Source organism: Brassica napus, chromosome C5 (genome assembly GCF_020379485.1).
Source record: "Brassica napus cultivar Da-Ae chromosome C5, Da-Ae, whole genome shotgun sequence".
In the NCBI taxonomy this organism is placed as follows: Eukaryota; Viridiplantae; Streptophyta; class Magnoliopsida; order Brassicales; family Brassicaceae; genus Brassica; species Brassica napus.
The window spans coordinates 17,139,698-17,153,288 of record NC_063448.1 but is presented as its reverse complement, the minus strand read 5'-3'; the positions used below and the strand labels follow the sequence as shown (position 1 = coordinate 17,153,288).

The window sequence follows — 13,591 nt, the reverse complement described above, 5'->3', positions numbered from 1 at the left end:
TCCAGGTCGTCCAAGTACGATCCAGTGACAATTCAGCTGACCTATTCACCAAGGCACTTCCTACCTGCACATTAAGGAAGCTCACGCATCAGATTGGGATGCGTAGGCTGAAGGACCTCCACTGAGGTTCACATCAGGGGGAGTAGTATGCGTTGTACTCTTTTTCCTTCATCATGGTTTTGTCCCACTGGGTTTTCCTGATAAGGTTTTAATGAGGCAACATTAAGCGTATTACAATCCATGTATGGTTATGGCATCAAAGGGGGAGTGCTATAAATCAATTGGTGGATGTCCATAACCGGTCCGGTCCATAACCGGCCCATACACTTAGAGAGAGACGGTCCAACCCTAGAGAGAGAGAGGTGGCCGCGAGACTTGGAGAGGAGAGAGAGGTGGCCGCGAGACTTGAAGAGGAGAGAGAGGTGGCCGCGAGACTTGGAGAGGAGAGAGAGGCGGCTACAACTTGCATATTTCCTAATTCGTTTATGTTTATGATTTGTAATCTTTCCTATTATTGTATTTCCATTTATCTCTCGTGTAACCCCTATATAAAAGGAATACTTATTCATTAATATTAATATATAGAAACTTACATTTCTAAATCCTTAAGTTTACAACAATTTTTTATTTTTTTAGATTTTTTTTTTTAAATATTTATTTATTATATATATAAAGAACAATAACATAAGAGTCTTTTGCCATTTAGTGAAGAAGATATTTTTGAAAATGTCCTTTTAGTGGTGGTAAAAATGAAAAATGGTAGCATGAAAGTGGTAAACATGTAATTTTCCCATTAAATTATTGGATAGTTTGGTAATTTGGATATATATAATTCTAATCGTTTTGAATTAAACTTTTCTGATATTTTAAAAAGAATAATTGAATATTTCAAAATTTTGGATAATTTTGTATACAAATATTCGATTTTGCAAAATATATTTTGAATTTTTGGATGTTTATTCAATTTTTTATTTTGTTTTAAGGTCAATTAAATATTTTGGATATGAAATTTTATGATTATTTGGAAAAAAAATTATGATTATCAGTCAATATTTTTTGGGAAAATTACATATTTACCACTTTCATGCTATCACTTTTCATTTTTGTCACCATTAAGGGGACATTTTTAAAAATATCTTTTTCATTAAGTGACAAAAGACTCTTATGTTCTTGTTCTTTATATATATAATAAATAAATATTTAAATAAAAAAATCTAAAAAAAATAAAAAATATTTTTTTTAATTTTTTTCCAATTATACTATTTCGAAATTCAAATCCTAAACCCTAAAACTCAACTTTAAACCCTAAACCATCAATCATAAGAAAAATATCGACTGATAATCATAATTTTTTTTCCAAATAATCATAAAATTTCATATCCAAAATATTTAAATTGAACTTAAAACAAAATAAAAAAATAGAATAAACATCCAAAAATTCAAAATATATTTTGCAAAATCGAATATTTGTATACAAAATTATCCAAAATTTTGAAATATTCAATTATTCTTTTTAAAATATCAGAAAAGTTTAATTCAAAACGATTAGAATTATATATATCCAAATCACCGAAAGTATCCAATAATTTAATTGAATTATCCGAGTAAAGATAAACCAAAACCAATAATTTTCCGGTTTTAGTTTTGTTATTGGAGTTAATCCAAATCAAAGATTACCAGAAATAATCGGTACCGAAATTTCAAATGATACCCAAAATAACCGATCCGGCTACAGAATCTCAAATCCAACTTATGCTGAATCTGGCTTTTCGATTGTAGAAGAGCTAATATATTTCATTAATTAAAGAGAGAGAAAAAAAAGATTTAAAAGAAAAACTCAACAACGCATGGGACCGCGTGATTCGTACGCGACGCACATCGCAGGAGATAAATGTGGTTAAATCTGCACCCCAGAGACATTCAAATCTAACGGACAAGAATAATAACAAGCAAACCCTAGAAAAGAAAAGGCATATCTCCCTTCCTCCGCCGTATAAAAAGCAACCACTCGCTGACTTCTCTCTCTCTCCCCTTAGTTTTTTTCATTCCCAATAATCTCTTGTCTATCTCGAACATAATAACATCATGTCTGACGAAGAGCACCACTTCGAGTCCAGCGACGCCGGAGCTTCCAAGACCTACCCTCAGCAGGCTGGTAACATCCGTAAAGGTGGTCACATCGTCATCAAGGGCCGTCCTTGCAAGGTATAGATAGCTCCTCGATCTCGTTATCATGATTCTAGATCCTTCGATTCGATGATTGTTTTGTGATTAGATGGTTTGTATTTAGGCTGCAGTAATTAGATCGTGTAGTTTCTGGTAATTTCACGGCTTTCTTATCTCTTTGATGGTGATTTTGTAAAATGGAAAAGAAACATAGATATATATATATATATGAATAAGACACAACAGATCTGAGAGTCCTAGTTTGTGTAATGAATAACAAGAGCTGACCTTGTGGTATTTATTTTGGGGTTGATAAGGTTGTTGAGGTTTCGACTTCGAAGACTGGCAAGCACGGTCACGCCAAGTGTCACTTTGTTGCTATTGATATCTTCACTGCTAAGAAGCTTGAGGATATTGTTCCCTCTTCCCACAATTGTGATGTAAGTTGATAAAAAAATACACAATTTAACTAGATTTGGTTGGTATATGATTAAGATTTGTTTTTTTTCTCTTTTGTGACAGGTTCCACATGTGAACCGTGTTGATTACCAGCTGATTGATATCTCTGAGGATGGCTTTGTATGTCCTCTCATCGCTCAAGCTTTGTTATTTTTTTCTCCCTGGACATGTTTGAAGTTGTTAATATTTTTATCTGCTAACGTTACAGGTTAGCCTTTTGACCGACAGTGGTGGCACTAAGGATGACCTCAAGCTTCCCACCGATGACAATCTCAGCGCTCTGGTTAGTTTCTTGCCTTTTCTTACATTTATTACTCATTTTCTTCTTTTTTTTTGAGATTGTGAAAATGAATACAATTCTTCGTATAAATGCAGATGAAGAGTGGATTTGAGGAGGGAAAGGATGTGGTGGTGTCTGTCATGTCTTCAATGGGAGAGGAGCAGATCTGTGCCGTCAAGGAAGTCGGTGGTGGCAAGTAAACAACCAAGTATCATTCTCTCTACACGGAGGATAATCTTATTTCCCCAGTTGTTATAAGAACAAAAACATGTTTTTCCCTTTTCTCTAATTTGGACCATTTCTGTGTTTCACTTGTTGCTACACAACCATTATCCTATTGGTTTTGGATTGTTTAAAAGCTCGGTGTTTTAAACAAATGACATTCTTAATCTCTATTCCTATTATCGTTAATGTCATCTTGTGCTTGGTTATGCTTTTCACCTAGCTTGTGTTTAAGCAACTTGGTATATCTTCTACATGTGATTCCTTTACATCTTTAAGAATCACAAAACGATGTATAACGTCCTATCGCATTTTTACTAAATAAGAGTATTGTTAGTTATTGCCAATGAAGAAGGTAAAGATAAGTGTACGAGTCGCGATCTTACACAAACATTAGTTATAAACTCATGAACACAAACAGAATTAGCAAACAGAGTTCAATGTTATCTCTTTCGAAAAACTGGAATTAGTGTGCGTGTCACAGTTCATTCTACTTTGAGAATCTGATGATAGTACCGCACCAATCGTCAGGTACACTCTCTCTCAGTTCGCCGTTGAGCGCTCTCTGTGAATGAGGAGTCGCAGCCTGTTTAGGAGATTAACAAAGCACAATGGTGTGAGATTCATCTTCATCTAAGAGACATGATTTACTTTAAGGCAAAAAAAGGTGTCTATAATTTTAACCTTCACAATGTAGACATCGATTCCGAGCTTCGCAATCATAGCAGCTTCTGCTATCTTTGTTTCCATCCCACCCGTTGTATCATGGGCCGCAACAGATGTTTGAACTGTTTTTGATTCCAAAATCAGACAAACTTTTGAACTAATCACATAGTTAGAGAGAATATTGGTTTTTTTTGTCTTTACCTTTCTTGTTTGTGAGGTCCAACACTGGATTCACAACCTTCCAGCTTCCATCTTCTCCAACAGCTGCATCCATGAACGGTAAGGATTAGGCTTAATATCATTTAGAAAGAAACGGTAAAAGTTTGGAAACTAACCGATCTCTTTCAAGAGCACAGCATCATTCTCTGAAGGTGGTCGATCGAAAACACCATACACATCTGTCTTTGTAAAGAGTTACTCAGATAACAATTGAGTAGGTAGAGGGAGATAGAGAACAAATTAAGAAACGCAAAAGCTGATTTCTAAATTAGCAAAAAGGATACGAGGAAGACAACATATTCTGGCTTCAAATGATCTGCAAGATGACGGATGATAACATCACCACTCAATATGGTGCAGCCCTGTTCAGGACAAAGACTTTTTCAGCATTTCAAATTCTAAATGGACAAGAATCTGGACATATGTTTGGTATCTCGGGAGAGTGTGTATTACCAGTATATTGTCTAGCACTGCATCTCCATGGAGAACCTAGCCAGGGAAAACAAAATGACAGTCAAAATTTGAGAAACATCTCTACCTAAAAGCCCGTGGTAGGATTCAAAAACTTACAGGGACAAATCCTGAATCGATTGTTTTAGCTACTGTTGCTAGATCCGCAGAAGCCACCTGATGCCAAACAGTAGTCTCAATAGAACTGAACTTAAGAAAGATGTAACGGGGAAAATAAAACAAGTTTTCAGTTGGCTCTTACGTCTCTTTTGGAGGTTGTCCAGCCACATGAAAATGGAGACATGCCGATTGTAGGAATACCCTCTGCAAAACAAGCATCAAGATTCATTGTTTCTTCTCAACAAAAACATAGTTTCATTCAGAGGAGAGAGAGTGAGAATAAACTTTAAGAGGTACCTCGTGCAAGCGCTCGTACAATCTCAAGATTGAGATTTGTGACCTGAAAAAAGGAAACATCAGAACAACAACAACTCCATAGTAGCTCAAATAAGAGTATTGGCTTTTAGTAGACAGTCTCACAGATATGCGAGTAGCGACGAAACCAGCTTTGACAATAGGTTTCTCAAGTCCTCCTTTGTGAACACCTGATCTGCTGGCCTGAAAGTGTCCAAAGGAACCTAAATGACCCACAACAGAACAACAAGCAGGTCACTGTAAAAGGACTAATCAAATATGTGCTTTGATCCTTTTCTCTAAGAGTAAAGCAGAGACGAGTCTAACGCGCAACAAGGAAAAAGACTAACCTGCGCCGTGAACAACAACAAACTTGCTAAACTCAGAAGAGGCCTGATCACCCAAGTCATCGACATCACAAGCAATCTCAGAGCTTCCAGGTCTCTTGCTCCAATCCATTCCAATAACCTTGCTTGGAGCCGAACCCTCCATCATAGCCTTACGTAACTGACACGCCACAGCTTCCAGATTCTCATCGTGAATCTCCTCCAGCTCGTTCTTCCGTGTAATAGCCGCACCTCCTATCATATCATTTACACATGTTATTGCTGTTACAAAGGTCCACACAAGTATATCGATAGGACAAGAATCAAATCAGAATCAAAGCCATTTGGATCCTCCCATAAGACAAAAAAAAAACTAAAAAATGCGATCTAAATCGAGCGAGGATGTGAAGAGACAAGAACTGGGATCAAAAGGACAAACAAACCAAGTTTCACAATGCAACGAATTGATCTGGTCGGTCTCTCAGATAGATTCAGCTCCATAGTTTCGTGTCTCTCGTCTTAAATGGTCAACGGCGTGTCACTCCCCCGCTCTAACTCAACTTCATCGTACTACTACACTCGTTCTCCTCCTCTTTGCCATTTTCTTTCACCGGAAAGATTCCACGTAATACTTTTTCAACGAAGCCCATTTGTAACGGGCTATTATTGGGCCTGGCCCATTTTAATTTATCAAGCTGTAAACACAATTTTCTCAGACCGAAGTATGGTTCATTCATTTTAAGATTTCGGTTAGATTCGCGGTTTAGCTTCAAGTTCGTGATTGGTTTTGATTATCTTCTGTATGAGGGGACAGAGACACGCTAGTTCTGTTCTGCCTTCACCTGTACCACCGACAAATTGTTTTTTTTTTTTCTTGTTTACTTGTGATCTTACGTTTATAGAACGTAGAACAACATCGTCGAGATCCAGTCCAAGATTCATCTTTTTATATTTATTGAGCTTATAAGGTTGGATCCGAACACACTCAATCTGAACGCTTTTTGTGAGCATCCTCTCGTTTTCAATCACTTTTTACAGCTTAAATTCCATCGCGTTGTTGAGATGAACTGATTCACTCCAATTTTGTTTCTTTCTTGAAGCTGCTGATCTGGGTTGTCTGAAAGATCTTCACTTTGGTTCGGTTACATCTCACTTCTTGTGAAAATGGAGACGGAATCGAATCTCGTCTTGCGGAAAACGGAGCTCAAGTCATACAGTCACAAACACTTCCACTCAACCAACGCGTTAGAGATCCTGAGAGAATCCGTTCGAATCCTCCGGTACAATCTCGGTGCGTTCATGCTAACCGCCGCCGTTTTGATCTGCCCCGTCTCCGCTGTCCTCTTACCAAACTTTCTAGTTGATCACTCGCTGGTGAACAAACTCACGGTGAAGCTCCTCTTAGTAGCCAAGTCGAGCGGTCTCCCTCTCCAGCCTTTCGTGAAACACTCTTGTCAGAAATTCGCCGAGACCGCTGTTTCGTCCGCGATGTGTTTCCCTCTGTTCGTCACCGTGTCGCTCTTGTCTAAAGCAGCGGTGGTTTACTCGGTGGACGCTACTTACTCGAGGGAAAAGGTCGAGATAAACAAGTTCTTGGCAGCTTTGAAGAAGCTTTGGAAGCGAGTTGTGTACACTTACCTGTGGGTTTGCATTCTGATCGTTGGCTGCTTCACTTTCTTCTGCGTTCTCCTCGTGTCAATCTGCAGCTCCTTCTCTGTCCTCGGCTTCTCTCCAGATTTCAATGTCTACGGAGCCATCTTAGTCGGTTTAGCGTTCTCCATCGTTTTCGCCAACGCCATCATAGTCTGCAACACTGCGGTGGTGATCTCGGTTCTTGAAGATGTTTCAGGGGCGGGAGCGTTGGTGAGAGCTAGTGATCTGATCAAAGGGCAGGTTCAGGTGGGGCTGTTGATATTCTTGGGGTCGACTTTGGGGTTGGCGTTCGTGGAAGGGCTGTTTGATCACAGAGTGAAGAAGCTGAGTTATGGAGATGGGTCTTCGAGGCTATGGGAAGGACCTCTGCTCGTGGTGATGTATTCCTTTGTGACGCTTATAGATTCGATGATGAGTGCGGTGTTCTATTTCAGCTGCAGAGTTTATTATAGTATGGAAGCTTCTTCTGTAGGCGAAACTCATCCAATAATGATGGATACTGTTGAGGTTGTGGATACTTAGCAATGGTTTTGGATCAGACTCAGAGGCGTATTTATTGAAGATGTATATCAATGATGTGTTACAAAAGATATACATCACTAATAATATGCTGTGAAACTTTTGTTTGGCAAGATTTGTTGGATTCAACTAAGACTCAGGCGAATGGACATGTAAGGGTATTAGTTGAAGAAGATGTAGTTTTATACATTTTTTGTTTTCACTTGAAAAAAAACTTAATGCATTTTGTAAGGTTTTCGTGTTATCTACTATACTAAGTGTTCAGATATGCCGCATAAGCTAAAAAAACGTGCAATCATATTCACAGCCACACCTTTCAGTTTCAGATGAATAAAAACAGTGAAAATCAAAATTCCATTTTTTGTGAGGCTTACAAACCCCATCTATCAGAGTGATTGATCTTCTTAACTTTCCAACCAATCCAAAAATGAATGTCCTATGAAAGTTTCTTTTGCTTCAAACACAGATGTTTGATTAATTATTATTTTGAGATTGTTTGAAATGTATTTTCTTGGCCCTGATTTATAAGTTTTCCACCTTCCAATTTCATTAGAAAGAGAGCTACCTTGATTTGATTAGCAACAAGGGCAACATATCTTTTGCAAAAGAGAGGGTTTCAGTCTTCGATAAATGCTGAAGAAGAGAGCCAACAGATTTCGAAGTTGCAGCGTAAAGTCATGTCCATGTCCATTCATTACTTCTATAGTCCCACCTATATTATGTTAATAATGTCAAAGGATCTATTTGCATTATCATATCTTACCAATGAGTTTCGATCTGTCCATAACCCTCTTCCGAGTGTCTAAATTCTCATATGTTATTGGTACAGAACTACCATTGTGCCTTGAAAGTCAGTATGTCAGTTCTGACTTTGCGACATGAGATAGAGTAAGAGGACCTTGCCTATTCATAAAGAGCATAAGTCATAACTAAAAGGACATTTGGTCTGTACTCATCATACAGAAGAACACATGCAATATTTAGTTTTTGGAAACCCTCCAATTATTACACGCGGACACTCCCATCCCAAACTTAGCCATCTATCGCCTGAAGAACGGCCACTTCCTCACAAGAGAAAACCTGAAGGATAGAACTAGGCCTGGACGTTCGGAGTCTTTCAGATTCAGTTCCATTCATTCAGATTTTTGGATTTTTGAGTACTATGTTCATAAGTCCCCTTCAGAGTTTACTAGTTTCCAGGTCAGATTCAGTTCGGATAAGATTATAGCATTGTGTGAAATCGCACAATTTTTTTTTTTTTAAAACTTAAAAAACTAACAGATTGTACTTACTATATATATAAATTATTCAAAAATCTAATTTAAAACTAGTTAAACTACATAAACTAACTAAAAGTATTCAAAATAAAAAATAAAACAAGTTACAAATCATTAAAATACTCTAAAATATCTAAATTACATTAATATATATATAAATATTAACATATTTAACCAATTTTGAATATTTTTGAATTCTAGTTCGGATTTCGGGTTGTATCCAAACTCCAAAATACCTAGCTCTCAAGTCCCTTTTGGATATTTTGTATAATGGTACGGATGGGTATCGATTTTTTTTTGTTTCGGACAAGGCTTCGGTTTGGGGGTGAAAAAGCCTAGGCCTAGACAGAACTATTGCGACTCTAATAACCCAACCAAAAATATACAACTTCTAGGAAGAGAAAGTTGATGCTCCCGCAACAAGAACACATCCAAAAGGCGAACCCCAAACCGGACCTGAAGTAACTTCCAAAAAAGCGATTTTACGACGGATAAATAAAAAATCTGTGCCTATGATCAAACACCAGGCCATAACCAACAAGCAAGGTATGGAAGCTAAAACCTGAGCATCTGGCTTTGCCATATACAAAACCGTTGCTAAAGACACAACAAACACCAACCAAAATGACCAAAACATCAATCAAGCGAAGACCATGACACTACAAGGCCTTTCGCTTCTCCAATCCAACTCAAGGGAGCAGGAACCCGAGACACGACTCGATAAGAGACCACCAAGTTATACCCGCGGCTGACCCAACTAACTAGCCACACAACCTCCTTGAAGACCATGACCAGACATGAGCTCCTCAAAACAAAACCCTCTGTCTAACCAAATACGCATACTAATAAGATCTAAACATGAGATCTACAAAAGACAGAAAAGGAAGCTACCTAGATCGGTGGTGGCAGCGTTAACAGATCCGCCACACCCCGATCACCGGAGTTGCAAAGTTTTACGGTTGAAGGAGAATGAGAGAGATGAAAGCATAATGGAGAGAGATTAAAATGCTATCAGATTGTATAACATCTCAATCTCTAGTTTAATTTTTTAAATGACTTCTTGTATTCATGAAATTTTTTTCTAGTAAATATTTTGATCAACTAACATTTTGTTGATTAAATCTTAAATTATTGGTGTAAAATTTTATTAAATAAGATATAAATTAATAGACAATTTTAATGATATAGTTATCAATTTAAAGAGGATATGTTGATCTATTGTATTTAAGATAGAGAAATTTTGTAAGATAGAGAAATTTGTAAGACGACGCTAAATATTTTTAATCTTAAATATAATATACAAGGGTCAAAATAACCAAAATATTTCATTAAAAAAGTAAATATACACTTATACTCCTAACATTAACTAATATTGATTTAGGGTTTAAATTTGAGGGGGAGGTTTTGGAGGGGTAGATTTAGGATTTTTTAAAATAATTAAATAATTACCTAAAATTTAATATTTTTTTCTGATTTTAAAAAAATTTTAAATTAATTTTGAGAAAATTCAAAAATAATAAAAAGTTAAAATTCATAACTTATTATTCCAAAATAATAAAAATATTTTTTCTTATTTATTTATTTTTAATTATTTATTTTAAATAATTATTAATATTTAATCTTTTATCTATTTAATGAAACTCAGCTTTGACAAAAAGTAAGAAATTTGCTCCGTGCATAGCATGGGGTGGTATACTAGTATAAACTAAAACCGCTGCTAAAGACACGACAAACACCAACCAAAATGACCAAGCGAAGACCATGACGCTACAAGACTTTTCGTTAAGGGACCGAGGCACTCTAACGGGATCTTCAACATGAGATCTACAAAAGATAGAAAAGGAATTTAACTGGACCGGTGGTGGCGTTAACTAAGCTGCCACGCGTCATCGGAGTTATAAATTTCTACGATTGAAAAAGGATGAGAGGATAATAAAGAAGTAAAAAATGCTATCAGATTATATAACATCTCAATCTCTAGTCTAATTTTTTCTTCAAATGATTTTTTGTTATTCATGAAATTTTTTCCAAGTAATTTTTTTTCACCAACTAACCATTTTGTTGATTAAATCTTAAATTTTTGGTATAAAAGTTATTCAGTAATATATTTGTATTTTCTTTTTTTGGTGGAAAAAATTTATTTAGTGTATTTTTGAGAGAATTACTCTTGAAAATATGATTAGTGAAATAAAATTAATTAATTTCTTTAAAAAACATATGTAATCTTTTGTGGCAATTCTCTATTATCTTTTTCTTTCTGGCCAAAGGCAAATTTCTATTATTCCTAATAAAAAAAGAAGGTTCTGGAAACATGAAGGCAAGTGCGTATATAAGAAACCCTCAAACCTCTCTCTCTTCTCACACCTTTTAACTCAAACCTAATTCTCTCTTCGCCGCTTAAAAGCTTTTTCATCAAATCTTCACCGAAAACTTTTCTCTGTGATAATGTCTGGCGGTAAAGGAGAAGGTCCAGCGATCGGAATCGATCTGGGCACGACCTACTCGTGCGTGGGAGTATGGCAACACGATCGTGTCGAGATCATCGCTAATGATCAAGGTAACAGGACGACTCCGTCTTACGTGGCCTTCACCGACTCGGAGAGGTTGATTGGTGATGCCGCCAAAAATCAAGTCGCCATGAATCCGATTAACACCGTCTTCGGTACGTAATCTCATCTCTACTCTCTGATCTGGCTGAATTGGTTTTGATTGTAGGAAGATCTTAGATTGCTTTATAGGAAGGAATCTTAATGGAATATTGATTAACCGCACGAAGATGCAATTCATTCTTATTTAGATATGGGTTGTGATTATAGGGTTGTAATTTTAATTTCTATGTATATTCTGGTTCTAGATCTGTGATGTTTATATGTAATCGATTATGCTTTTCTGATTTGGCTTGGAATGTGTGAATAATACTCTTTATTTTTTTTTTAATTGTGACAGATGCAAAGAGATTGATTGGTAGAAGATTCAGCGACTCATCAGTCCAAAGCGACATGAAGCTATGGCCTTTCAAGATCATCCCTGGTCCTGCCGACAAACCCATGATCGTCGTCAGCTACAAAGGAGAAGAGAAGCAGTTTGCCGCCGAGGAGATCTCCTCCATGGTTCTCATCAAGATGCGTGAGATAGCTGAAGCTTACCTTGGCGTCACCATCAAGAATGCTGTGGTCACTGTCCCTGCCTACTTCAACGACTCTCAGCGTCAAGCTACAAAGGACGCTGGTGTCATCGCTGGTTTGAACGTCATGCGTATCATCAACGAGCCTACAGCAGCAGCCATTGCCTATGGTCTTGACAAGAAGGCGACCAGTGTTGGAGAGAAGAATGTCTTGATCTTTGATCTCGGTGGTGGTACTTTTGATGTCTCTCTTCTCACCATTGAAGAAGGTATCTTTGAGGTCAAGGCTACTGCTGGAGACACTCATCTTGGCGGGGAGGATTTCGACAACAGGATGGTTAACCATTTTGTCCAAGAGTTTAAGAGGAAGAGCAAGAAGGACATTAGCGGCAACCCTAGAGCTCTGAGGAGGTTGAGGACTGCCTGCGAGAGAGCAAAGAGAACTCTTTCTTCCACTGCTCAGACCACCATCGAGATTGACTCTTTGTTTGAGGGGATTGATTTCTACTCTGCACTCACTCGTGCTAGGTTCGAAGAGCTCAACATGGATCTTTTCAGAAAGTGTATGGAGCCTGTGGAGAAGTGTCTACGTGATGCTAAGATGGACAAGAGTACAGTCCACGATGTTGTCCTCGTCGGAGGCTCTACACGTATCCCAAAAGTCCAACAGCTTCTCCAGGATTTCTTCAATGGAAAAGAGCTTTGCAAGTCCATTAACCCTGACGAGGCTGTGGCTTATGGTGCAGCGGTTCAGGGTGCTATTCTTAGCGGCGAAGGCAATGAGAAGGTGCAAGACCTTCTTCTCTTGGACGTGACTCCTCTCTCTCTTGGTCTTGAAACCGCAGGTGGAGTTATGACCACCTTGATCCAGAGAAACACTACAATCCCGACCAAAAAGGAGCAGGTCTTCTCCACCTACTCTGACAACCAGCCAGGCGTGTTGATTCAGGTCTACGAAGGTGAGAGAGCTAGAACCAAAGACAACAACCTCCTTGGAAAGTTTGAGCTCTCCGGCATCCCTCCTGCTCCACGTGGTGTCCCTCAGATCACAGTCTGTTTCGACATTGACGCCAACGGCATACTCAACGTCTCTGCGGAGGACAAGACCACAGGCCAGAAGAACAAGATCACCATCACCAACGACAAGGGTCGTTTGTCTAAGGACGAGATCGAGAAGATGGTGCAAGAAGCTGAGAAGTACAAGTCTGAGGATGAGGAGCACAAGAAGAAGGTCGAGGCCAAGAATGCTCTCGAGAACTATGCGTACAACATGAGAAACACCATCCGTGATGACAAGATAGGTGAGAAACTGCCTGCTGCAGACAAGAAGAAGATTGAAGACTCGGTTGAGGAAGCAATCCAATGGCTTGATGGTAACCAGTTGGCTGAAGCAGAAGAGTTTGAAGACAAGATGAAAGAGTTGGAGGGTGTGTGCAACCCCATCATTGCTAAGATGTATCAAGGAGCTGGTGGTGAAGCAGGTGGTCCTGCTGATGATGATGAAGCTCCTCCTGCTGCTGGAGGTGCTGGTCCCAAGATTGAGGAAGTCGACTAAACTGGTTCTTTTAGATTTGTGTTCCCTTCTCAATTTTATTGCTGTTTGGTTTAGTGTTTTTTTTTAGTTGAGTTGCTGTTTCGAACTCAACGATTGCAGAAAATTTTATTTTGATTGGTCTCTCTGTTTCTGTGGTTCCAATTGCTTGGCTTTGCATTTATGTCTTATGACGTTCTCTGTCTTTCAAATTGTCCTCTCTTTTTTTTTTCCGTCAAAGTTTGTTTCATGTTATAAATAGCCACAAGGGCATCAATTTCCAGT

The 13,591-nt window shown here is 38.1% G+C and overlaps 4 protein-coding genes across 5 annotated transcripts; 3 read left to right on the top strand and 1 right to left on the bottom strand.

Annotated features, from left to right (window-relative positions):
- Positions 1–1,923: 1,923 nt before the first annotated feature.
- Positions 1,924–3,316, top strand: LOC125587687 (eukaryotic translation initiation factor 5A-2-like). Its single transcript, XM_048758646.1, has 5 exons — positions 1,924–2,205; positions 2,484–2,606; positions 2,689–2,745; positions 2,834–2,908; positions 3,001–3,316. Exons 1-5 carry the CDS (start codon positions 2,086–2,088, stop codon positions 3,103–3,105), a joined length of 480 nt encoding a protein of 159 aa, XP_048614603.1. The 5' UTR covers positions 1,924–2,085; the 3' UTR covers positions 3,106–3,316.
- Positions 3,317–3,460: 144 nt separating this feature from the next.
- On the bottom strand, positions 3,461–5,818 carry BNAC05G20190D (isopentenyl phosphate kinase). The gene is made up of 12 exons (XM_013800170.3): positions 5,646–5,818; positions 5,227–5,457; positions 5,003–5,100; positions 4,880–4,922; positions 4,725–4,786; positions 4,583–4,639; positions 4,466–4,501; positions 4,297–4,374; positions 4,129–4,195; positions 3,995–4,057; positions 3,812–3,915; positions 3,461–3,713 (listed from the first exon to the last, which is right to left on the bottom strand). Exons 1-12 carry the CDS (start codon positions 5,701–5,703, stop codon positions 3,618–3,620), a joined length of 993 nt encoding a protein of 330 aa, XP_013655624.1. The 5' UTR covers positions 5,704–5,818; the 3' UTR covers positions 3,461–3,617.
- Positions 5,819–5,926: 108 nt separating this feature from the next.
- LOC125574830 lies at positions 5,927–7,642 on the top strand. 2 transcript variants are annotated; one of them, XM_048758644.1, is made up of 2 exons: positions 5,927–6,205; positions 6,303–7,642. In XM_048758644.1, exon 2 carries the CDS (start codon positions 6,367–6,369, stop codon positions 7,375–7,377), a length of 1,011 nt encoding a protein of 336 aa, XP_048614601.1. In that variant the 5' UTR covers positions 5,927–6,205; positions 6,303–6,366; the 3' UTR covers positions 7,378–7,642. The 2 variants fall into 2 exon arrangements, with proteins under 2 accessions (XP_048614601.1, XP_048614602.1); XM_048758645.1 differs by having other exon boundaries at positions 5,992–6,170.
- A 3,356-nt stretch (positions 7,643–10,998) lies between these two features.
- Positions 10,999–13,511, top strand: LOC125587683 (heat shock 70 kDa protein 1-like). The gene is made up of 2 exons (XM_048758639.1): positions 10,999–11,313; positions 11,598–13,511. The coding sequence occupies exons 1-2, from the start codon at positions 11,097–11,099 to the stop codon at positions 13,328–13,330; spliced, it is 1,950 nt and encodes a 649-aa protein (XP_048614596.1). The 5' UTR covers positions 10,999–11,096; the 3' UTR covers positions 13,331–13,511.
- The last annotated feature ends 80 nt before the right edge of the window (positions 13,512–13,591 follow it).